General features: G+C 47.9%; 2 protein-coding genes and 1 long non-coding RNA gene across 5 annotated transcripts in view; 2 read left to right on the top strand and 1 right to left on the bottom strand.

Annotated features, from left to right (window-relative positions):
• On the top strand, window positions 1-19,385 carry ZER1 (zyg-11 related cell cycle regulator). Its single transcript, XM_068211333.1, has 16 exons — window positions 1-167; window positions 3,951-4,214; window positions 5,062-5,212; window positions 5,507-5,943; window positions 6,859-7,035; window positions 8,127-8,241; window positions 8,733-8,879; window positions 9,121-9,294; window positions 9,875-10,090; window positions 10,736-10,777; window positions 11,115-11,234; window positions 11,677-11,792; window positions 11,906-12,094; window positions 13,066-13,163; window positions 13,444-13,546; window positions 14,515-19,385. Exons 2-16 carry the CDS (start codon window positions 4,057-4,059, stop codon window positions 14,570-14,572), a joined length of 2,301 nt encoding a protein of 766 aa, XP_068067434.1. The 5' UTR covers window positions 1-167; window positions 3,951-4,056; the 3' UTR covers window positions 14,573-19,385.
• On the bottom strand, window positions 5,723-21,967 carry LOC137486225 (uncharacterized). Of its 2 annotated transcripts, none has more exons than XR_011005617.1 (4): window positions 21,827-21,967; window positions 20,750-20,939; window positions 20,177-20,241; window positions 5,723-11,334 (listed from the first exon to the last, which is right to left on the bottom strand). It is a non-coding gene; the product is annotated as an uncharacterized lncRNA (long non-coding RNA). The 2 variants fall into 2 exon arrangements; XR_011005618.1 differs by having other exon boundaries at window positions 5,723-11,339.
• ZDHHC12 (zinc finger DHHC-type palmitoyltransferase 12) overlaps window positions 21,345-24,513 on the top strand; it is a 7,157-nt gene continuing 3,988 nt past the window's right edge. Inside the window, exons 1-4 of one of the 2 annotated variants that reach the window (XM_068211337.1) lie at window positions 21,349-21,514; window positions 21,834-21,970; window positions 22,870-22,956; window positions 24,090-24,256. In XM_068211337.1, coding sequence (XP_068067438.1) covers window positions 21,430-21,514; window positions 21,834-21,970; window positions 22,870-22,956; window positions 24,090-24,256 — 476 coding nt within the window. In that variant the 5' untranslated portion in view covers window positions 21,349-21,429. Of the gene's footprint in view, window positions 21,515-21,833; window positions 21,971-22,869; window positions 22,957-24,089; window positions 24,257-24,513 lie in introns of both variants that reach the window. The other variant, XM_068211338.1, reaches the window with a different exon arrangement.

Genomic DNA, 24,513 nt, shown 5'->3' on the forward strand with positions numbered 1-24,513 from the left:
TGTTTCCGGGGAAGGACTCGCTGGCGCTTCCGGCGCGGGCGGAGGAAGTGACGGCGGGTTTGTTGACAGCGGAGGCTGCGGCGGGGGGAGCGGGCCCGAGCAGGACGCGGACCCCGGCCCGCCCCGGGGAGCCGGGACCAGCCGGGACCAGTCCCCCATGGCGCCAGGTGAGTGCCGGTGCCCCCCTCCCCAGCCCGACCTGGGGCAACAGGCCTGCTCGCCCGGGCGGGGGGAGGAACCGCCGCCCCCGGCAGTGCCGGACGGTGCCCCCGGCGCAGTCCCCCTCCCCTCCCCGGGACCGCCGGGGGCAGCCGGGCCCCGGCAGGCCGGGCTCCGGCCCGCGGCAGCAGCTCCGGCGCTGTGCGGCGAGGTGACCTCTGAGTGCCTTGGGGACGAGGGAGGGCTCGGCTTCGGGGCCAGCGCTGCCCGCGGGGTTGATAGAGACCATGGCGGGCTGATGGAGCCCCAGCGCCCAGAGAGCCGGGACCAGGGACTCCAGGTGGTCTTCTTGGGCAGGTGATCTACGAAAATCCGTGATGTAATTCAGTGAGCTGAAGGAGCATCTTTACTGCAGGCAGGTAAAGACCAACGCATTCCCCGGCAAGTGCGAGCTGTCTCATTTACGATGTCAGTCTACAGGCTGACCAGTTTGGAAGTTGCAGGCTTTGCTGGGACAGGGGATAGTTTGCTCTCCTCCTACTTCACTTTCCCTTGTGTAAGAAGGGATGGTGTTTCCCGACAAAGGCAGCGATGACCCATCAATTAATAAAATCACAATGATTTGCAGCTGCAAGATGCCAGCTAAAGTGACAGTGCAGTTTCCTTTCAGAGCACAACCTGTGCCAAACTCTGCATTTACATTACCTTTGTAATTCTGAAGTCACTGTAATCAGCTCATGTCAGTGCATACTGTTTGCCCTCTCCTTGGATGAGTCCCTGATGCTGGAACAGTCAGCTTTGCCAGTCATTTTTGTAGCAACAGCATAAACGTTGTGTGGTTGGCGTGGAGCCACGGTGAGTCAGGCTTGGCTTGGCTCCGGGCACTGCCTGGAGAGAGGCTGGGAGAGATGATCGGTCTGAAGTCCAAGGGAGAGGATATTGGCACCGGCAGCCCCAGGAGAGGTCCCGAGCCTCACGTGCCAGTGCAGCCTGGAGTGCTGCAACAATGCAGGTGCAGCCTGGAAATAAGCAATATTTGCAAAGAGGCAGGTGGGTCCTGGATGCTGGGGAGGGGGCAAGCAGAGCTGCCTGTACTGCACCTGGTTTTGGGTCTGTGAATAGCAGGAGGGTGCTGTTACTGCACAGAGAGGGCTCTTGTGTGCCTGCTCCCAAGGCTCTGAGGAACTCAGTTCCTTGGTGCACTAAGATGGAAGTAAACCTGTCAGAGAAATAAATTGGAAAAAATACTGGCAGCTGAAGTTCTGGTCACTTTTCAGTTCTTGCTCTTGAATTTTCAGCATCTTTAATGCATCTGTCTTTAACTCTCCCAAAACCTACATGGCAGCAGGAAGCCCACTGGTGGAAAAGCACTGGTGGCAGTCACTAGGCAACTTCATCCTGTGTGAAGCTTCCTGAGAAGAACAATTAGACAATTGTTAATGATTTTTCAGCCTCTCCAGTTCTTTTCTTTTCGTCACACATCGAGGTTATGACTAGAGACGGTACTGATCAGGGCAGCTATTGGCACTTTTACTTCCCTCTCTGCTGCTGAGGTGTCATGTCTTCAGTCTAAGGAGGGAGAGGCCAGCTTGTGTTGTCTCCTGGAGAAAAGGTCACAGCAGCTGCTCAGATATATGTAATAAATCAGAAGAATGAAAGCTTTTCTTTGGTCTTATTTCAGTGGGACAGTTTAACCATTCTTGATATTAAACTTCTGCATGGGATTGTGTTGGTGGATCACGGGGGAGCTCAGAAGTTAAAGGGCAGCTGATTTCTTCAGGGCTGAGATCAACCAGCTGCATTGTGCTGGTCTCAGCAGAGAGGGAACAGAGGCTTGTCAGAGCCACAGGAAGGCAGTCCTTGCCCTCTGGTGCTCTGAGCTGCTTGGACAAGTCCCAAGCACTGGCCGTTTCCAGCCGCACGTGACAATAGATTGTCAATGGGAATTTGTTTTCGAGTTCTCTGGCCGTCGGTAGTAAACAGTGGAAGAACACTGGCTGCAGGGACCTCCTGTCTGATGGCACAGGGGAACTGGTAGGGACAGCAGAACACGCTTCCCAGCTGGTTCAGATCTTCCTGTTGATCTTGCCTTTCTGGAAAGATTCTCTCCAGCAAGCTTCAGGCAAAATCTGCGAGAGGGACTTGTTCTGGAGGTGAGGCCGATTCATCTCCAAAGCAGACACAGGACAGCTTCCTCCCACCTGCATTCCCTTTGCCAGGACCTCCCAGCCAGGGAGACTCTGCACTCCTTGGCACATTTCAGCCTTGACTTCTCACCTTTCTTAACTCCAAAGGTGAGAACTATGGATTGTGGAGCTCCTCCTTTATCAAAATTGAAAACCCTCCATTTTCATTGATTGGACCTCATGCACCTCAATGGAGCTACTGTGGCACTATTGAGAAGTCTCAGTTTTATGTTCTTGTGACCCCCACCTCAGCACTCAGTGACCAAAATAGCAAGTTCCACCCTTAACACCATGATTGGAGAGAGTTTAAAGTATAATTTGTATGATTGCTGAAGTTTTGGGGGGTTTTGCCTCAGCATTAGCTTTTAGAGTGATTAAGCTGAGGAAAGGGATTTAAACTCACCTGTCTTGATAACATAGGAATGAAGGAAAGAGAGCAGCAGAGGCTTTAGAGAAGCAGAGAGCTGGTGACACACAAGTGTCCTGCTGTTTGCAGCTGCAGGATAAGGATCAGAAATGGAATATGGTTAAGGACATTTTGCAGCAACTTCTCCAGCAATGGCTGCTCAACTGTGGTAGAGGGAATAACAGCTACCTCCACAGCATCAGTGTTCTCAGGGCCAGCAGGGACAGACTTTTGATAAGACATAGGTTTTATATAAAAAACAAACATTTCAACACATTTTTTTGTGTCTGTGGAAATATTTAGAAAAGTTTAGGTTTGCTTGTAATGTGATTTGACCCTTTGAAAGTGAAATGTCACTGCTGGTCTTCAAGCTAACTTCTCTGATAAGCCCCTAAGGGCCCCAGTGAGCAAGTCTTGATACCAGAGCAGTCAGGTCATTTCAAATCAGAAAACAGGGATAGCTTCCCCCACTTGTCTGCCTCACCCATCCTTTATCCTGTTCCAAAAATGAAAAGGGCAAAAGCACCTTGCCTTTTTCCAGTTTAGTCACTCTTTGTGACAGATTTGGGGTGGTGAGGGTGAGCTGGATGTAGAGGTGTCCGGCACAATCACAATCCTTGCCTTTACACTGCACTCGGGGCGATCCCAGACCAGTCTGTGTGTTTCCCCTTCTGATCCACTTCATGCTCCAGTTCAGAGACTTGCATGAAGCTTCTGACTTGGCACTACAGAGAAACACTGAGCTCGAAAATGAAACTTGACTTGGGATGTTGGCAAAGAGAATGACAGGCAGGAGATACGGGGCCACAGATCCCACTGGTGTCTTACAAAGGATTATGCTGACAGTAAATGTTCTGCTGGTTTATCCAACTCACCCTGAAGGAAACCAAGCAACGTGGCTTCTACCACTTCCCTTTCCGAGGGCCTTTGTCAGCCAGATAACCCTGCAATGAGGAAACATTTTGCTGTGTAGCCTCATTTCCAAACACATCACACTAATTCATTCCCACAGTGTCCCCTTGGAGGGGGAATACCAAGGAATTAAGGGCACACTGCCAGAGAGGCCAAACTGCTGCGGGTACTTTTGAGGTCAGCAAGTGATGAGCTGTAAATACAACATCCTGCTGGTGTGACAGCTTTGTGGGACACCTGCAGTTGTGCCTTTCTCAATGCATCTTTTTTCCCTTCTCTGCTTATAGCTATCCTGATGGCCCCGTAAATTCATCCCAGGACTTCATTTGAGGGAAGGATCTCCTGCATCAAACACTTCGTTCTGCTCTTCCCCTTCCCATAATTTCCCTCAAGATGGCATCTGACAGTCCTGAGTCGCTGATGACCTTGTGCACTGATTACTGCCTTCGCAACCTGGAGGGGACTCTCTGCTACCTCCTGGACAATGAAACGCTCCGGCTCCATCCCGACATCTTCCTGCCAAGCGAGATCTGTGACAAACTTGTCAACGAGTACGTTTCAGGCCTGGTTTGGAAAGGAGCTGGGAGCTCAGAGAAGGGGGAGTATAGTTCTCCAAAAAGAATTATGGGAAAGAATTCATAGGGCTGTGTTTTTCCTATTGATCATATTGGCAAATAAGGGTTTGCGTGAACTTCAGAAGGAAGTGTTCCCTTTTGTACTGCTATCATTCTAATTTCTGTGGTAGTCACCCTTTCCAAGTTAGTCAGAGCTCAATGAGATGCTGTAAAAAGGGAAATGAAAAGAGTAAACCCAGAGTGAAACAGTCACTGCTTCTTCCTAGAATGTCAGTGAGCAACAAGGAAGCCTTCCCATTTCCTATCACTGAAGCATTACAACCCTCTGTCCAAGCAGAGAAATAAGAGTGCAAAGTGCTAACAGATGTAAAATTTTAAGGCTGCTGCTCCCATAGTTTTATAAAGCAACTTGTTTCCAGGGATTTATGTAATTTGGCTGTCACAGTCTCTCTTGGCTGAACTTGTGCCCACAAAATCTGGCAGAGAAATCTGGGCAGCTAATTTCTGAAAAACAGGGGGGGGGGGGCGAAATCATCAAATTACTAAGTTTAAACAGCTAAGGGAAAAATTACTGGAGTCTATACTTGCCAGAATCCAGTTTGTTCACACATACTGAGTCCTGCACAAATCTTTGCCCAAGATTTTCCTACAGCTCATTGGTTCTGTGCCAGAAGAGGTGGGTGGGCTCCTTTGCCCCAAAGGGTGATACTGGGAGAGGGTGGATTGGTGTGTGCTCACAACTCTGTCACACTTCCTTGTCACCAGTGCAGGTGCCAGAGCTGTGGCTGAGCCTGTGCTCTGCTAATACCATTGCCCCACACAGGTACGTGGAGCTGGTGAAGACAGACAGCATCTTTGAACCCCATGAAAGCTTCTTCACCCTCTTCTCAGACCCACGGAGCACCAGGCTAGCTCGGATCCACCTGCGGGAACACATCGTGCAGGACCAGGACCTGGAGGCCATCAGGAAGCAGGTGGGGTTTGCACTGACAGTTGCCACATCACATAGCGGCATTGCTGCATGGGCACCAGCTGGAATTCCAGACACCCAGAGATTCCCAAGGCTTCATCCTTCCCTGTCCAAGTCTTCTTTGGACTAACCCCAGCTTCTCCTTTCTCAGCTCCCAAAGCCAGTGTTGGCAAGGGCATAGGACACTGGTCAAGTTGGGTGATACATGATTTCAGGCTGTCCATGTGGGAGGTGTGGGGCAAACAAGGTGGGCACTTTACCTACGAAATATCTCTAACCTTGATTTCCCTTTTTTCAGGATCTTATTGAGCTCTACCTGACTAACTGTGAGAAGCTGACAGCCAAGAGCCTGCAAACCTTGGTGAGCTTCAGCCACACACTGATCTCCCTGAGCCTCTTTGGCTGCAGCAATATCTTCTACGAGGAGGAGAATCCTGGGGGCTGTGAGGACGACTGCCTGGTGAACCCCACTCGCCAGGTCTTGGTCAAGGACTTTACTTTCGAAGGCTTCAGCCGCCTGCGCATCCTGAACCTGGGCCGCCTGATCGAGGGGGTAAACGTGGAGACGCTGCTGCGGCCCCTGGCCTCCCTTGCAGCTCTCGACCTTTCTGGGATCCAGCTGAATGATGTGGGATTCCTGACCCAGTGGAAGGACAGTCTGGTTTCCTTAGTGCTTTACAACATGGACCTTTCAGAGGAGCACATCCAAGTGATTGCACAGCTTCGCAAGCTCAGGTCAGCAGATCTGTTTCCTTCTTTATCCTTCTCTAGCTGACAGGGAAAGGTCTTTCAGGAATGGTCTTCTTGCCTGCTATCAGGGAAGCACACACTGCTGGGTTCAGCTTATAAACCTTCCTGGTGAAGGTGAACAGGCTCACTCATTGTATATATGTACACATCACTGTACATATCTGACATGTCTAAAGCCAGCCTGAATTTTGCTTGGAAGAAGATACCACTTAGCAGAAACTTCCCATTGAAAAAAACAAAAACCAACACATATCTGACCCCATCCCACCCATTTGATGTGCAACAGGTAGAAGACACTTTTGTGAGTGGGATGTTTGCTCCAGTCTTCGGTATGAGCCAGCAAAGTCTCTCTGTCCTGTAAGGAACCCCACCTGCACACAACAGCTGGTCAGTTTGTCCATCCACTCCCTTGGCAGCAAGATTTCCTCAAAGCTTAAGTATTTAAATACCTGAAAGAAATCAGAATAATGTAATAGCCTGGGGTGGAAAAACTGTAAGACTGGGGAAGCAGACAGAAACCTGTGCAACTTAATTTGTGGGATGAGGCAAGATACTTTTCTGGGGATGCACAGATCTTCTGGTGCATCTTAATCTCCAGGCAGAAATGCTCAGGTGGCTGCTGTGATGGAGTTTGGAAAAGGCAGTTTCTGAGCCTGGAGCAATTTCCTTTGTGATGTGTGGTTAGATGATTCACTGTGGTCCATTTCAAATAGCCCTCTACCAGATACCTGTGTGCTTTGGTTAGACACAGGGCCACCTGCTGCTTCCAGAGCCTACAGAACCACATTCCTGTATCTTGGGAAGGAAATAATGATAAATAATTATCACACTTAGCTCTGGCAGGGAGGCAGAAGCCCCAGCTAATGCTTTCCAGGCTGTGAGATGCTCTATCACTTGCAGGCACCTGGATATCTCTCGAGACCATCTGTCCAGTTATTACAAGTTCAAGCTGACCCGGCGGGTTCTAAACTTGTTTGTGGAAAACCTGGTGAACCTCACTTCGCTCGACATCTCAGGGCACACCATGCTGGAGAACTGCACTATCCCCAGCATGGAGGAGAAGATGGGCCAGACAAGGTAAGGGAACAGCCATTACTAAGAGCTGCTTGGATGGGTAGATCAGTCAAAGATGAATTAAGAACATTTCCCTCTTCTGAGTTCTCAAATTCTGTAGGTCTAATCAGTACTAAAAAGCAGGATACAACTCTTGCCAGGTTCCCCTGACAGTAGAGACTAGTGTGAGAATCAGCTGTGATTGCTGTATGCAACACATGTAAAGACTTGTAAGAGTAATAAAGAATTCATCCCATCTGCCTGCCATGCATATCTGAAGTATTTCAGTTCTTTTCCACACACATTCTCCTAGGGATCTTTTGCTGGATTTTTTTCTGAAATTACTCCAAAGCCCTTTACACACTTCCTACACAAAATATTCTTACCCTTGTGGAAATCCAGGCTCTTCTGACAGAACATTTATACACTGAGTCAATACATCAGCACTCATAGGAGGACTGAGTGTTTTAGGAGCTTGGAATCTAAAGGTCTGTTTTCACATTTGACCTGGATACTGGGGAAATCAACCCTTGGAAATCCTGGTGCCCCTCAGCAGAGGCATACCTAAAGGTCTGGTTTTCCACATCAGCCAAGAGCTCTGCCCTCCTATTAAGCACTTGCTGAACAGAAGCAAAAAAGTGAGACAGTACTGCCTCCTTTTCACCAGAGCTGGTGAAAATGCACTAGTTCTTGGTCAATAAGGAACATGGCAGCAAAAACAGTGTTCTTGCATGCTCAGAGAAGCAGACTTAGCATGTCTATCACATTACAAATACATTGGATGAGTGAAATCCACAGCCCTTTAAGAGGAAATTTTCACCCCAACTAGTGAATTTCCAGGACAAATTTTACCAGGGAAAGCTGCATCCTGTCTGCAGTAATTCTTACTGCTGGTTCCATTCAGCACGTTCACCTTTTACTCAGGATCACCGGGAATGAATATTTAGTGTTATGTTCATAAGCAGCTGCCTGGTATAAAATGAAGTGTAGCTTTTAGCACTGTGGGTATGAAGCAGTACAGTCAGAGTGAATGGAGGGCTGGCAGCCATCTCTGGCAGGAGGCACCTGAAGAAACATGGTACCAACATGAGCAATCTCTTGTGTTTTCACCCCAGCATTGAGCCAGCAAAGAGCAGCATTGCTCCCTTCCGGGGTCTGAAACGACCACTGCAGTTCTTGGGCCTTTTTGAAACATCCCTCTGCCGCCTGACCCATATTCCAGCCTACAAGGTAAGGAGGCTGCAGGGATATTGGCAGTATGAACTTGTTAGAAGTTGAAAGAACATGAGAACCCTGGCTGCCGGTAGAGTGGAGTTCTTTGGGTCTTGGGTGTGACAGCTGAGCTCTGCTCTTTGAATGACTACTTCATAATGCAAGAAAACTGCCAGAAAGCAAGACCTGTAGCCCACATAGTTTTTGTAAGGATTGAAAAACATTGGAGAAAAGCATGGAGAAATCATCCCTCCTGGAGGATGTCTGTGACTACAGCAAAGGATTTAAGACAGTAGGAGTCCTAATTTTGAATAGCATCCTCCTGCCCCAAAGGTGCTCTTTCTCATCCCTCTGGACCGAAAAGTGACTCAACCTCTGTCTCATCCTGGGCTGAATCTACTCTCAGGGCAAAGGGAAAGTATACCCTTTGACCTTTCAGAGTTTCCTTCTTATGTTGGTTTTCCTCCTTCATAATTTCTCCCCTGACTCCTTTTGCTCTTCCACGCCAGGTGAGTGGAGACAAGAATGAAGAGCAAGTCCTGAATGCCATCGAGGCTTACACCGAGCACCGGCCAGAAATCACTTCCCGGGCCATCAACCTGCTTTTCGACATTGCCCGCATCGAGCGCTGCAGCCAGCTGCTGAGAGCCCTCCAGGTAAGCCTTGGCCTCACCCTGACAAGGGGAATTTTGCACTCCCAGTCTTTTTTTCCACCCTGGGACACTGTATCAGGCCATTCCAGAGAAAGTTCCAGTGACGCAGTGGAACTGGCTACCTTCATTTCCTAAGCACATTCCTGCAATGCCTGGGCCACACTTTCCTTGCAGGCTTCTAACAGTCACTCCAAGAATTAGCAGCAAGTCCGTGGCACTGAAGCTCTGTGTTGCTTCTCTGCAGCTGGTGATCACAGCCCTCAAGTGCCACAAAGATGACAAAAACATCCAGGTGACGGGCAGCGCCGCGCTGTTCTACTTGACCAACTCTGAGTACCGCATGGAGCAGAGCGTGAAGCTGCGGCGCCAGGTCATCCAGGTGGTGCTGAACGGCATGGAGTCCTACCAGGAGGTCACAGTAAGAGCAGCCCAGGCACCTTTGGTTCCCATAGTCCACTTTCCCTGTATCAATTCTTTAGCCTGGTGTCAGCATTTGGATTTCCTCTGCCTGCAGGGAGTTAAACAAGGCAGAGAAGTTACTGCCTGCCCAGGTCTGCTCCTGGTCTCCACTCAACAAGTGGGGATTACGTACAGAATGCTTCTTTTTATCCACGAACAGTGGTGAAACGCGTGTGTGGCACACGGATGCCCGGCACTGTCGGTGGGGTAAAATTGTTGTGGGTAAAGGGGATGCTGAGTCAAGGAAAAGAAACATCTCAAGTCTCTGTACTGGAAGTCAGCTGTGTAGAGAGCCAATAGGCAGTAAGGAACTGGCTTGGAAAGCAATGGGCCCTGGATAATTGGGTGGCCTTGTGAGACTGGAGTGCCAGTCATGGAGCATGGCTGAAGCACAGCACAAGATCAGAGGGTAACAGAAATCTCAGTAGTTGTAGTCAGGCAAGAAGGTCCTTTCAGTACCAAGCAGCAAGGGAACATGAGATGGTGGGGTCTGTGCTTTTGTAGCCACTCGGCCCAGTGTTTGCCTCCTTTTGACCCAGGTCCAGCGGAACTGCTGCCTGACACTGTGTAACTTCAGCATTCCCGAGGAGCTGGAGTTCCAGTACCGCCGAGTGAACGAGCTGCTGCTGAACATCCTCAACCAGAGCCGGCAGGACGAGTCCATCCAGCGCATCGCTGTGCACCTCTGCAATGCCCTGGTCTGCCAGGTGGACAACGACCACAAAGAAGCTGTGGGCAAGATGGGGTTTGTCATGGTTGGTATGGTCCCAAGGCATCTACTTATCCATAACCCAGGCTAGGACAATTCCCTTACAGCTGTCCATCAAATGCCTCCAGCCATGATCCAACCTTGCAATATCACAGAAGGGAACCAGTGTCCCAGCAATGCTGACCTCTCCTGGAACCCACCCCTTTACTTGCTTACTAGCACTGGAGGTTATGATCTCAGAGACAGGCTGGTGTGAGGGCAGGAAGGCACTGTAACCTAACACCTGACCTCACCACATTGGGTTCTTTCTAGATCTGGTACCACCTTGTGACTGTCTCCTGCTTCTCCCCAATTTGCATCAATTTCCCAACTGAACCCATATCCCCCAGCTTTTCCAAGAACTGCAAAGGCTGTTGCTTTGGTGCAGTTATGGTGCATCCCAGACCTTGTCATACAGCTCAAAACTGACTCAACTGCAAACTCAACAGCTCAGGGACTGTGGCATATTTCAGCTCTGTGAATACTTACAACTTGGAACATGACCCAGTCCCACGGGTTTAGAGAAAGATATATCAAGTAGGTTCTCTGCAAAAGATCAAAATTGGCCATAACTGCTGTGATACTGCAGGGCTGATTAAGTTTTAGCTGAGTTTTGAACTGTTTCTCACTCTTCCCCTTTCTTTGCCCACAGACAATGCTAAAGTTGATTCAGAAGAAGTTGGCTGATAAAACGGTGAGTATTTCCCAAAAAAAACATATAGTATTTTCTCTTCAGTCTGACTTCACTCTGGGCATGGAAATCAGCCCAGAGTGCCAGCTCAGCTTCTCTAACAAACACAAGACATCTCAGCTGATGCTGCAGAATTTCTTGTTCAGGGTGAGGGCAGGGGAATGTGACAGGGAGGCAAAAATATTAAACAAAAAACCCACCTACTGAAAAGTTGAAAGTGGACAATCGGGTTTTCTTAGCCTCTGGAGTCATCTAGGGTGATGCCAGAGAGCAAACAGGTGATTGGTTTGCACCAGGCTTCTGCATTAGCAAAGCTCTGATAATGTCCTTTTCCCTATAGTGTGATCAGGTGATGGAGTTCTCCTGGAGTGCCCTCTGGAACATCACTGATGAGACCCCAGATAACTGTGAGATGTTCCTTAACTACAGTGGCATGAAACTGTTCTTGGAGTGCTTGAAAGTAAGTGTCTGATTGTCTCTGGAGAGATGCTGACAGGAGCAGTGGAGATGCAGGTGCCTGGGCAGGATCCCTGGCTCTGCTCCTCTCCAATAATTACTTCCTACACTTCACAAACAGGAAAGAAAAAGCTTGTGTAAGTTCTTCTTTCTCACATCATTCCATGCAGCCAGTAGAACAGAGAAAGTTGCAATGAACACATCTTCCCCTTTGCCCATCTTTGTTCAGCCCCCTCAAGCAGAGCAGCAGTGAGCAGTGGGCCTGGTTTTGATCCTCCCTTTTTACACATACCTTAAGCACCATTTGGCACCTGCCAAGGAGCCATTGCTGACAACCCAAAAAAACTGAGCTTTTCTAGATGTGCTATACAGCTTTTTCCCAGGTTTGCTTGTTCTCAGCATCACAGAGTCCTGCCTGTGTATAATCCTGTTCCTTGCCTGGCCAGGAGTTCCCAGAGAAACAGGAGCTGCACCGTAACATGCTGGGCCTCCTGGGCAATGTGGCAGAAGTGAAGGAGCTCCGCCCACAGCTCATGACCTCCCAGTTCATCAGTGTGTTCAGGTGAGTGCCTGGCTGGTGACCAGCTGGGCTCTGATCTCTTCTCCTGAACCACCTGGAGACTTGTGAATCTTTACTGCATCAGCAGCTCTAAGTGATCTCTTCTCTCTTGGCAGCAACCTGCTGGAGAGCAAAGCTGATGGGATTGAGGTGTCATATAATGCCTGTGGAGTGCTCTCCCATATCATGTTTGATGGTTTAGAGGCCTGGGGGATCTGTGAGCCTCACAGAGAAGAAGTTGTGAAGAGGATGTGGGCAGCCATCCAGAGCTGGGATATCAACTCCAGGAGAAATATCAATTACAGGTGAGCAATGGAAAAGATTGGCCCACTCACATGGGAGCCAGAATTGTCGCAGGAAGGAAACACCAACAGAGAGAAAGGAAGAGAGAGAGCCTAGCATGGAGGCTCTCTTGAGAGTGAAGGAGAAACATCTTCAGGGACATATTCTTTAGTGAGGGTTTTACATCTTCCTTTACATGTTACATAAGATGCTGAAATTAGACACCTTACCTGACAATTCCTATGGGAGAAGTTTGGCAGCCCAGCAGAATTTCTCCTGCAAGTTTCTGCTGAAATTGAGTAGTTTGGGAAAACCACGGTCTGTCTGGGACTGCCTGAGCATTTTCCTCTGATACTGATGTCCTTTGCAACCAGTCCTTTTAAGTCTGTTTGCTTCCCAAAGCTACATGCTTTCACTCTTCTCTGGGGCATATCTAGACACAGGTACCAGAAATCCCTTCAAAGGTTAATGCAACTGCTGGAATCCTCTAAACCCCTTCCTGTAAGAGGTTATCAGGTACTCAGAATTCCCTTAGTTCTTGGCAGGGATCCAGAACTGGCATTCCAGTGCCTGTTTGCAGTATAGACAGTATAGTACCGTTGTCAGAAGAAACACAGGAACCCTTGCACGTGTGCAGCCAGCTTTGCCTGGGTATAGTTTGGCTTTGTCCCTCCTCAATCAGTGCTGCTGGATTTCAGCTCTTGTGAGGAAGTGCCTAATGGAGATGGAAATCAGTTCCTTGGCTCAGTTGCCTTCATTGCAGCTATTATCTCTGAGCAGTGTGTTTGTGCTGAAGTGGTGGGGCCTATAATCCTGACAGCACTGCCCTGGGACACTGACTTAGCCTTGGTGCCAGAATCTTTGAAATGCCAATGGATTTGCTGCTATGGTATCTAAGAGCAGATCCCTTGCTGTATTGTATTGCTGTGAGTGGCAAAGGTGTTGAAAGAAGTAGCTCTTGGATTTTAACAACTTCTGTAATATTTCTGTGCAGGTCATTTGAACCAATCCTTCGACTTCTTCCACAAGGGATCTCCCCAGTCAGCCAGCACTGGGCCACCTGGGCACTCTACAACCTGGTCTCTGTCTACCGTAAGTTCTCTTTTTGAAATCATATTCCCTGCACTGTAGAAGTTGAGGGGGTGAACCTGAGGCTGTCAGTAGAAAAGGTCTTGTGAGATAAACTATGCAGGTAGAGAAAACCTTCTTTGAATGATGCAGGAATGTCCAGGCAGCACAGCCAAATAAAGCTAATTAGACTTGGTGTGTAGGAAATTCCTTCACTGTTTTGATCCTTCTCCTTACCCTCCTGCCACCCTTTGTACACTCTTGTGAGGGTTCACAAGGATCTGATTTATTCTTTTCTCTGCAGCTGACAAGTACTGCCCGCTGCTGATCAAAGAAGGTGGGATTCCTCTCCTGAAGGACATGATTAAAATGGCCTCAGCACGACAAGAGACCAAGGAAATGGCCCGGTAGGACACCAGTGCACCATCACAAACTCTCAGTTTAGCCCTAGTTTAGTTTTTTATTCTTCCACATAAAGTGAGTCTACCAAAGCAAGGCCTGTAGTGATGTGTATGAGAGGTATGAATTGAATACAGGAGAAGCAGAGGAAAAAGAGGATGAGAACAGAATACTAGAGATGCTTATAGATGAGCAGTACACACAGATCATTACCAGGCAGCTGGGTTGTAGATTGGCTTGTTGAGCAAGGGAGCCACGTGGCTAATTGCAGTTCTTAGGCCAGTAGTCTCCAGTTACCACTTTTGCCTGTACTTGGGTGGGCTGCCTGTCTTCAGAATCGTACTGGCCTGTCACTGAACTGCCAACAGTTCAAACGAGAGCATTTTTTTAGAGAGTCCATCACCCTTGCAATGACACCTTTATTTGGAGTCATCCTTTCAGAGTTGTAAAAGCCAGCTGCAGTTTCTGATCATTGGCAAAGTGAGAGCTGTAATTTCATACCTGCAGGATGAATAGAAGAGAGAGGTGGAGATCTGGGAGTACATACCTGGTGAGTGGGTAGCAGGTACTCCCACAGCTGAGGGTTACTAAATTCTGGAGGGGACTGGAGCCTGCAGAAGACAGTCACAGTTACACACAGTGTGTGGGATAGGACAGGTGACAGCACAGTAAAGGACAAACATTTGTATTAGTGTATTTCCTGGTGGGATTTAAAGGCATATGAGATTTTAGGTGTGGGAGTAATGAATGAATGGTCACAACTGGATCTGGAGATGCACTACCATAACTTGACATTCCAAGATGGAAACTGTTTTTGTGGAATTTACTAGTTTTGACACAGTTTGTGTCTCAGATACAAACAGGACACTGTTACACACAAATTAGCTCTGGGACAGTTCTTACCTTACTGTCCCACAGCTGAGGTGCAATAAGCTTTAAACTAAACCCTCTCTCCTTGTCCTTGTTTTATCCATAGGAAAGTTATAGAGCACTGCAGTAACTTTAAGGAGGAGAACATGGACACTTCCAGATAGAGGCAATCACCCAGTGCCTCTTGCCAGCACTGTATCCAGCTTCTCTCTAACTCACTGTACATAGGGAGGACTCTTTCTTACCAACTCACCCGTTGGAAGGAAACTTTATGTGTGTGTGTGAGACCCTCAGTAGATGAAGGTGAATAGGGGAGGGGGGAGGGACTTTTTGCACAACAAAATGCTTTCCTTAACTTAGTGGACTTTTTTTGTTATGAAGTTTCAGGTTGAAGTTCTGTGTGTATGATTTCTGTATAAAAAGAAAACAAAAAACAAAGACAATTACATTTATGTATCTTTTAACCTTTTATTTTAGACCACACAGAGAGCCTCAAATGACCATGAGCTTGAAGACCTAGTTGTGTGATCACTAGTATGACATGTTTATTTCCTACTCTTTAGAAAATTCCCTTTTGCTGTACTGCATGAGGTCCTGTGATGTCTGCAAGAACACCAGTCCTGAATCAGCATTGGCTGCTCAGTGGGGTGACAGGCAGTGATGAGTTATTTATTTGGTTAGAGAGGTTGGGGGACACAATACCAGAGAGATAGACCAAAAGAACTGACATTTTAGTGAGACTTAGAAATGGAAAAACCAGAGATCTTTGAAGCTAATTCACTCCTTTAAGGGCTTTTTAATAGAAGACTCACATTAATGGAAGCATTGCTAATTCTGTGTGGGTCATTTGGAAGTAAGACATTCCCCATAAAGTCAAGAGGTCTGTTTTGTCCCCATTGGCAGTACAGTAGGATCTGCCAGTCCACACAGCCTCAAAAGGTCAGGGATGACCAGTAGAACAGTTATTCATTCTTGGCTACACAGAGCTTCTCTCTCAAAGGGAGCCTGTGCAACAAGGCACAAGGTTTGTTCACAAAGGGCTACACATCTTCATTCCAGTCCTTCACCACCTTTTTTTGTTGTGTTCTGTTTTGTAGGGAAGGGCTACAAAGCCAGAGTATTTCTCTCTGCATACTATTCTCTGCTAGGCCCTAGTCCTGAGCAGCTGTACCCCCTCATGCAAGTCCCAGGAAGGGCCTGGAGCTGTTCTGCTCTTCCTCAGTTTGTGTCATCACAAGCTGTGCTCAGTGGCATCATAATCTCCCTTCACAGAAAGCTCACTGCAGCACAACTGCTGGAATTGGAGGTGGGGAGTCTCCAGGCACCCTCTGAAGGGCAGTCTCAGGAAATAGCACCTTTTGTTCCACCCCAACATCTTCCCCCTATTCTCAGAAGCAGAAGGCCCTATTCCTATCTGACTCCCAGAAGCACTTACCAGTGCAGTCCCAGTCCCATCAGCAGCATTACTCCAGTCCATGTGACACAGGTGAGAGGAGAGTCCCACTGAGCTGGTCTTCACCTGTGACACTCCAGACCTATAATGGCTCAAGAAGCTGAAGGCCAAGGTTTGCCTCACAGCCAGGCACTCAACAGCACAGTTGTCTACGTCATAGCCCACTGCTCATCACAGTTCTTTGACACATCTTCCCTTAGAAGGGACTCAGAAAAGATGTTGTGCCTGGTAGAAGGAAGATGAGCCCATGGCCATGCAGGCTGGGACATTTCAGGCCTCAGAGCACAGTAACTCGCTGCTCTCTTCCCTTGTACACTTTGCTCTCGGATTTGAGTCGCTGCTATGAGGTTCTGCTAATGCTCAGAGTTCATGTTGTCCTTGTGAGCACGTTAGAGATGGATCCTTGATCCACAAACTGACACTTTAACTGACAGAACACAACTGCCTGGAGAGGTTTACTTTTACTGCCAATGCGGTGTTATTCAATGTCTTTTTTTTTTCTTTTTAACCATACGTCAATTTGTTTTGGTATTGTGAGATCTGTACTATTTTCTTTTAAGTATTTTTCAAACTTATATATATTTTTGTGTCACTTTTAAATTGTTTTCATAAGATTGCAAAACTTGACAAATTATACTTTTTTTGCAGTCATTTGTAATGTATTTTTGTCTTATTCTTGTTTCCCAAGAATTTGTGTCCCTATGAGCTTTTAGATGGGGAAGCTTATTTCAAGATCTGTTTTCTGTGTAACTTTTGTTAATCTTCCTTCTAGATGCAAAACTAAGAGGGGCTGCAAATACAGCCTTGGTTTTTAGGGGAGTCAGGCTTTGCTCTTTAACTCCCCATTTAGTGCTGCTGTCCTTGGGAAGTTGTTTCACATGGCAGTACCACCCACCACATCTGCTTCCTTTCCAATGCCCACGTAGTGAAAGCTCCTGTCACTAAAATCTTGAACCAACTGACAAAAAGCACTCAAGATTCTGACCATGTTGGCAAGGTGGGAGTAGAGCAGAAGGGGACAGATGACAGATACGAGGTATCAGAAAGCCTTGTCCCCAGAAAGCAGCTGCCACGCTGGGGAGACAGTGGAGCTGGGAAACTCCCATCTCAGCTGGAGCAGATCCCAACCTCTCACTGCAATCCAAGCCAAGCAGTTGGGCTCTATTCTGAGACTTTGACACAACTACATCAAGGCTAATAACAACCAACGCCTTGAGACCCCAGAGGTTTGGGTTTTCCAAACCAGTGCTTCCACAAGTTGAGCAGTTACTGGAGTCTCACCTGCTGCATCCCAAACTAACAAGATCCACACTGCATCAAAGCTGTTTCACACTGCAGAGGTAACTTCTGATCTCACTGCTCACAGACCCTCAGCAAGCTGTACCTCAGCCTGAACCAGGATAAAAACATTTCAATTTCCCAGCAATAAGGAGATGAATGGAACGAGGCCAGGCTGTCAGAAAAGCTCAGCTTGCTGAAATCTGTCACCATTCCCAGGTGAAGGAGGGAACTCTTAACTGGGCAATTGCAGAAAGCCTCACGTAAGATTTTGAGTCAGGCCACCAGCAAGGTAAATGCCTAAAGTAGCACATTAAAAGGAATAACACCCCTGTTAGTGTAACATGAGCTTTGCCTACAAGTTTCAGTGTCTTCAAGATTTTGTGAGCTGAAAAACATTTTCCCTTCAGTAAGGATCAATGAGTAAAAAGTATCCTTTGAGCACCAGAGCACAATCCAACAATTCCTGTAATCTGAAGTCTGAAACTAGTTTGGGCCTCAGTTTCCCTAACTGAAACAATGGCATATGCATGACCTGCAAACATTTTTTGGTGGCAAGGATTTAAGTGGTGCCACAGATGCAGAGCTGAGGACAGAACAGGAGAGTTGCCTGCAGACATCACATCAATGTTCTGCAAAGGAAGGGAGGGCAAAGTGGCAGATTCTTTATGAAGGTTTAATGTGAAAGGGGAAGTTGGATACCCTGAAATGCTTGACCGCTCCAGGGATGCCTCTCAGGCCTTCCAGCTTTGCTGGATCAGAGGAACAAGCCAGGAAACTTCAGCTCCACACGAAATTATACAGCCAGTGACCAACCCTGCTCAGAAAACCAGAATGGGGTTCTGTTTTTCAAATGAAAATCCAGCTGTAGAGAAGCTCATAGCACGCAAGGATATTGCAGAGGGGCTCCCTGTGCTCAGTAGCTGGCCCACACAGACTCTTCATGTTTTCACTACTACATTTCCTTTAATATTCCAAAGCTTGGCAAGCAGAGCATGAACATGCTCTCAGTAGCTCCCTGCAGAGACTGTGCAAACAAAGGAACCCTCCACCTGAACTGTGTGTGGTTTCCTTCCTGGCTGGAGGCTGCCCTGTCCTCCAGTGGCCCTTGTCAGTGACCCAGCAGTGCCAGGTGTCCCTGTTCTCTGGAGCAGATAAGAGCAAATTGGTGAGCAACTTCCCACCAGTGCTTCCATTTTACAAAATCTGTGGGAGGAATTGCTCATAAGGATTGGCATCTACTTGGATGATGTTTAACACCCAGAAGCACCAGACTTTCTCATCTAGACCAAGCCAAGAAAGTTTAGCACTGATATTTGTGGCAATCAGAACACTGCAGATAATTCATCTGCACCATGGCTGCTGTTTCCCTGCACCTTCCTACTGAAATTATCCTCTTCAGCACTGAATCCTACCCAGCTTGTCACCTTGGCTGGGCTTCTGCTGCTGTCACTCTGGTCTCTGCAAAAGATAAGTGGGAAGAAAAGTCTTGGATCTGTGAGTCAATTCCCTCTCATTACCTGAAGAAGGCAATTAATTACCAGTAGGGCAAGAGCTAGAGGGCACTGCAGTCAGGCACTATCCATAGAAAAGACATTTCCTTGAGACTGTTTAGGGAGGAGTCTGCCACAGCTCAGGTGTTAGAGGACAGCTTGTGCTGGAAACAGATAATTAAAAGTAGGGAAACAGCTGGTCTCCAAGACAACCATGTATATGGATGAAGCACAGAGGGCAATAGTCATCAGGAATAGATGAAAAGCAACATGGGGGCTGAAGGAGAAGAGAGCACTTAGGGAATGAGGGAGATACTCTGCTGAACTGAAACACTTCTGCTTTAGCAGACTGTTTTGATTTCATATAATTGTCACTGATTCTCTCTGTAACTCTTTTCTTGTTTTAAAAAAAAGTTTTTAAGCTAACTAAATATGTATTTCCTTGTTTTGCAATGAAAATACTCTCAGTTATAATGAGCAAGTGTCTCCTTTTACTCTGTCCATGGACCTGCCTGATGCTGAGGCCTGGTTCAAATGTACCTGGTGAAACTGAGCAAAAAAATCAAAATGCACAACTGTTGCTTCCTTACAATTCTGAATGAATTAACTTTTCTGTTGTATCCGTTGGATACCCTCTGTGTATTAAACCTAGCGCTCAAGAGTGTCTTCTTTGTTCTATGAGTGTGGTTTATTTAGGTACATTACTGGTCCACTGGCTGTCATATATTTAATTAAAAATGAAAGGAGCTGCCACGTGTTGATGATGCTGTTCAGTGCCTTTGCCTTTCATCACTCCAAAAGACACAATACTGCTTGTCAACAGAAGAAAGCAGTGGAGGACAAGAGCATTGTTAGGAAATTGTGTGGGAGGAGAAAAAATCAGGACAATATTTGAGTGTCCAGATTGTCTGAACTCTGTAATGTATCTGCAGTTCACACTCCACAGCCTGGGCTTTGTAAGGGGCAGGATCTGAGCCCTTAAGAAAAGCCAATCTGCTTTAAGGCCAGCCTGACTTTCTTCTTAAGACCCTGGTGCTGGAAGGGCTCAGTGCCAGTGAATTCAGTGGTCACTGTGGAGTCTGTAAAGGAGCAAGGTGAACAGGATGGGAGGAGCATTTGTATGAAACTGAACTGCCCCTGAAAACCTGCTGTGTTTTAAGAGTCCAGAGAGATACCTTAGCCTTCCAGCAGCATGGGGTTCTGAGCTGGAATGCCATAGGAACCAAGATTCTCCTCAGGAACTTACTAGTAGAGACTTTCTGTAACTGAGCCTAATTTCAACCAGTCACGGAGGCTGAAACTCTTGAGACGAGAGATAAGCTCTGATCTCTGTAAGACAGGTTTCAAAGCTGAAGGAGAAGATAAAAAGAGTAACTTGCACCAAATTATTTTAATCACAAAGAGTGAGAATATATTCCTTAGGACAGATTATTCTAGATCAAAATGTTTCTACTTTCAAGTGGATAATATTACTACTACTCAGATTTCTCTCATTAAGGTGTAAAATTTACACCTCTCTGTGAAGAAGGAGAGACACTACCCACCTTTTCCTGAGCACCAGTACAGCCTGAGGTGTCTGAGGGAAGAGAGACACAGACTTTGCATTTACCTAGAATTTAAAAAAAACAAGTGTTTGAATGCTGGAAATTTAGTTGACCATTTTTGTTAACTTTTCAACCCAGCTGTCTCAGGTAAACCACTTAAGTGACCCACACAACCAGGTGCTTTCCTGGCATCAGCAGGTGGCCACTGACTCATGTGAAGAGACTAAAATAATCAATTTGTGGGCAAACAATGACAAGGAATCCACTACCAGGTGCTGGAGGGTAAATTTATACAGAATATGATATTTCTTTCTGAATTTTTACTGGGAAAGAAGGTAACAAAAGCAGCAAGGTATTATCTATGTTAAACTGAAAGGAGTTAAAGCACTGATTTTGGAATTTCTACAATCTGTGATGACATTCATCTCCCTTAGACACTCAAAGTGTAAATATATACATGCTATAGTCACCTCGGTGGGTTTTTTTTATCATTAGCAAGAGACAAAAAGGCATCTCAGGTGCAATTCAATTGCTTTTAGGTGTCTGTTCCAGCTGAGAAGAGTCTGTACACACCTGCTTCCCTCGGCAGCCCTCGGGGGAGTTCAATGACCTCACCCAGCCAGGAGCCTCTTGACTGCAGCCATCTCAACCAGATCAATTCCCTCCGCGAGTTATGTCAGAGGTTCTCCAGGCTCTGTTTGGTTAATGGGGCCGTGTAGCTGCTTCCAGCCAGGCACAGCCTGTCTGCGCTTCTTCCCGGGGGCTGGAAACCAACGCATGGAATAACCAGGTTGGCGAGAGCAGGATTAAGGCAGAGCAGCACCTCGGGAACCACCTCGAGGAGCCTCTGAACGGCACCTGCTGCCCGACCCATCAGTGCCAGCCCCTTCCACAGCTCTGCACAGCCAGCAGTGTCTGCCCCCGTGTAACGGAGGTTCTGAACGGTGTGCCCAGCCCTGCGCTCCAGCGCCCGGGGTGAGGGCGGGAGGACACGCGGGGAGGGCTCAGGAAAAACACACTCCTCGAGGAAAGGCCCCGCAGGCCCGGCTCGCGGGGCACAAAAGGAGCCAGTACTCCCGGCCCACGGTGTTTGGCGAGCCCGGGCCTGGAACCAGTCCGACAGCGCAGCGGAGCCTCCCCGGCAGGGCCGGGCCGCCCTGGCCCCGCCTCGGGGCGCTGCCCGTGTCCCGTCCGGCCCTGCCAGCGCTGCCCCGAGGCCTTCCGCGCCGGCGGGCCCCGGAGCCGGTGAGGCCATGGGCCCCGGCGGGCGCTGGGTGCGGGCGGCACACACAGCCCTCAGCGCGGCCCTGCTGCTCGGGCTCCTCCTGCACCGCACGGGTGAGGCGGGGCCCGGCCGCGCTGCGGGGACGGGGTGGCCGGGGCCGGGCCGGGGCCGGGGCCGCTCCGCCCCCGGGACGGGCGGAGGACGCGGAGCGCGGCCGGGCCCCGCGGCCCCTGCGGAACCCGCGCTCTCTGGCCCGAGGGTGCCCCGAGGGCGGGGGGTCTGGGGAGCCCCTTCTCAGCCTCTCCTCTCTCCGCCTAGTCTCTCCCCATTTCCTCTTCGTAGATTCGGGACGCCTTTGTTGAGGCCAGAGAGAAAAATCCGGGACACTTCACAAGGAGCTGCTGCTCTCTGTGTTTTATGGGTACCTTTCAGATCTGCAAAAGCAAGAGGAGCGCGGGGAGCTGCTTCAGCCGCTGATCTTCGTGTCGCTGGTTTTATGCTCGATCCTGCTGTACTTCAAGGTGTCTCTCATGGATCCGGGTTTTGTTAAGCCTGAAGAGGAAGTGAAGGTAAATCCCTTCATGAATAGAACAAAGTGGAGTAGCTGTTAAGTCTTTTCTACTTTTTCCACTCTGGTAGATAACAATCTGAAACGGTTTCTGTTCTGCTGGCATGAAGGACACATGCACAGACCGTTGGAGATGAGGACACGGTCTCACACTGGTATTTTTTAACAGCAGTAGGGCTGTTAAATATGCGTTTCACACCACCCTGCCTTTGTATGTAACTGTGCCATTTGAGCTCAAGTCCTCTCCTAGAGCAGAGGCTGCAGTGCCCTGCGGAATGTGTATATGACCTATTTTACAATAACCACTGCTAAGTGGTACAAGTGCAAAAAAAGCCCCGAACTGAGCGGCAGGCTTGGCAGACAGTGCTCTCTGCAGCTCTATTTATTGAACTCTTTATGGATTTGTTGCCCTCTCAGAGGACACATCCACAAACAAGTTACAGTGAAATAAATGGAGATGCAAAGGTCCAGTAACTGGTAGTCTGCTCAAGGTTCACTGCCTTATAGACTGTGAAGGACAGAAGCACTATCAATCTTAGTCATCCATCATTAATGTCAGTGTTGGCTGTGTATGACTAATTAGCAGTGCTCATACTGAAAAGACATTGTTATTGTGTTTAGAAGTGAAGTGTAACCTTGTTTTTGTCCCAGACTGTATCTTGTCCAGTTATTTCTGCCTCTCTGCAAACATTCTTTGGAGGGTTACAGTAACCTGTTCTCTCACTGTACCATAACTGTCTGCAGCTTCTGTAGGTATTCTAATGAATTACTTTGTTCCTAATGATGGAGATAACAAGCACTGTGTAATTATTAAGTAAAAAGATGCAGCAAGACAGCTCAGTCATGCCTAGACAGCAGCGCAAGAACCCTCCTCAGTCCCTCCCTTTCTCTTTTTGGTAGGAAGGTGAAGATAAAGGACAAGGTGTGGTGATCCCTCTGATTCCAGGTGACATTAAGCTGCGGCGCTGTGGTTACTGCCTGGTGAAGGTGGGCATCCAGAACATGCTGGAAGAGAAAGGGATGAGTGATTTGAAAGCTTATATTGTTCTTCAGCTGCTGTGGGTGGTCTGTAATTGCTGCTTAGAGGAGGCTGGGCTGTGTAGCTACACAAGTAGTAGTGATGGACACTGGCACACAGACCAGTTTTCCAAGGCTGAAACAAGTCCCTGCTGGCTTATAGAAACAAGAATCTTTTTTTGCCATGAGAAAATTGTATTCCACATTCTTACTGCCATGTCAGCCAGACCTTGCAGCACTGTCAAAGAAGTTAATTTTGAAAATACCTTGATAGTCAGAAAGGCAGCTGAGTGTAACATGTGGGAACTGCTCATTGTTGTGAACTTGTCCAGGGCCTTAAAACAACAAAACATTAGTCTGAATGGTAAAAGACAGCATGAGGGAGAAATTACAGCAATGAAATTAGCTCTTAAAACAGTTTACCTAAGCCTAGAAAGGCTTGTTTTCAGAGTGATCCTTATCAGTTTAATGAAATTAAGCATTACCCCCGCTCCCATAAATTCCTGAAGAGTATCATCCAGGAGGAATGAGCTTATTGCAAGAGGGAAAGCTGGCAAAGCATTTATACACTGCAGGGGACAAATCCTAGGAAGCACTACTTTTCTCAGCCAGGTCTTTCACCTTCTCTGTGCCTGGTAATTGAGCTGTTTTCTGTGCAATTGTCTTCTGCTCACAGGGAGGCACTTCTCTGTGCATCCCCAAAAAGCATCACATCCTTGCCCACTCTCTTTGATAGTAGTGGTTCTAGTTTTTCACTTAAATACTCTGGCTCATGCTTTCCTGACTATACTGATTGGCTTTGTCTTCCTTCTTGGGATGCTGGACTTCCTATAATAGGTGGATAATAAAGAAAATGTGTAGATAGGAGGAGCGTGGGAGAATCACTTAATTTGAATGCCACCCATTTGGGTCTTCATCAGGAGAATCACAATCCCTTTGATTTTTCTTAGTGATGTTGATGTGCTGCCGTCTCACAAGCGAGTGTTTTAGGGCCAATATTGTGGAGAAAGACAGATTTGCATGATGTTCTCTTCTACCAAACAGGAGTGGGACAACCATGAACTGTAGCCAGTGGGTTTTTTCTTTTCCTGATTCTTTTGCAGCAACCCATGCGAGCCAAGCACTGCCAGCTGTGCCAGCACTGCGTGCGGCGCTACGACCATCACTGCCCCTGGCTTGAGAACTGTGTAGGAGAAAGGAATCACCCCCTCTTCATAGTCTACCTGAGCGTGCAGCTTGTGGTTCTGCTGTGGGGAGGCCATGTTGCTTGGTAAGGCTGGGAGATGGCTTTTGGACCTCTGAGATTGCTGAAGGTTGTGGTGCTCCTTGGGCTGGCATAGAACATAGCAGTGGCTGGACTGGCTTTGGATCCTCACCCTCTTTTGCACCCTAGAGCCCCCTAATCTTGATCAGTCTCTGATAATTTAGGTTTCATTGTTCATTTTGCTTCAGTCCCTGTAACAGGATCTTTGTTTACACATTCAAGTGCTGGAAACTCCAACAGGGTTCCAGCTGTTCAGGAGAGGA

Source organism: Anomalospiza imberbis, chromosome 21 (assembly GCF_031753505.1).
Source record: "Anomalospiza imberbis isolate Cuckoo-Finch-1a 21T00152 chromosome 21, ASM3175350v1, whole genome shotgun sequence".
NCBI classification, from domain to species: Eukaryota; Metazoa; Chordata; class Aves; order Passeriformes; family Viduidae; genus Anomalospiza; species Anomalospiza imberbis.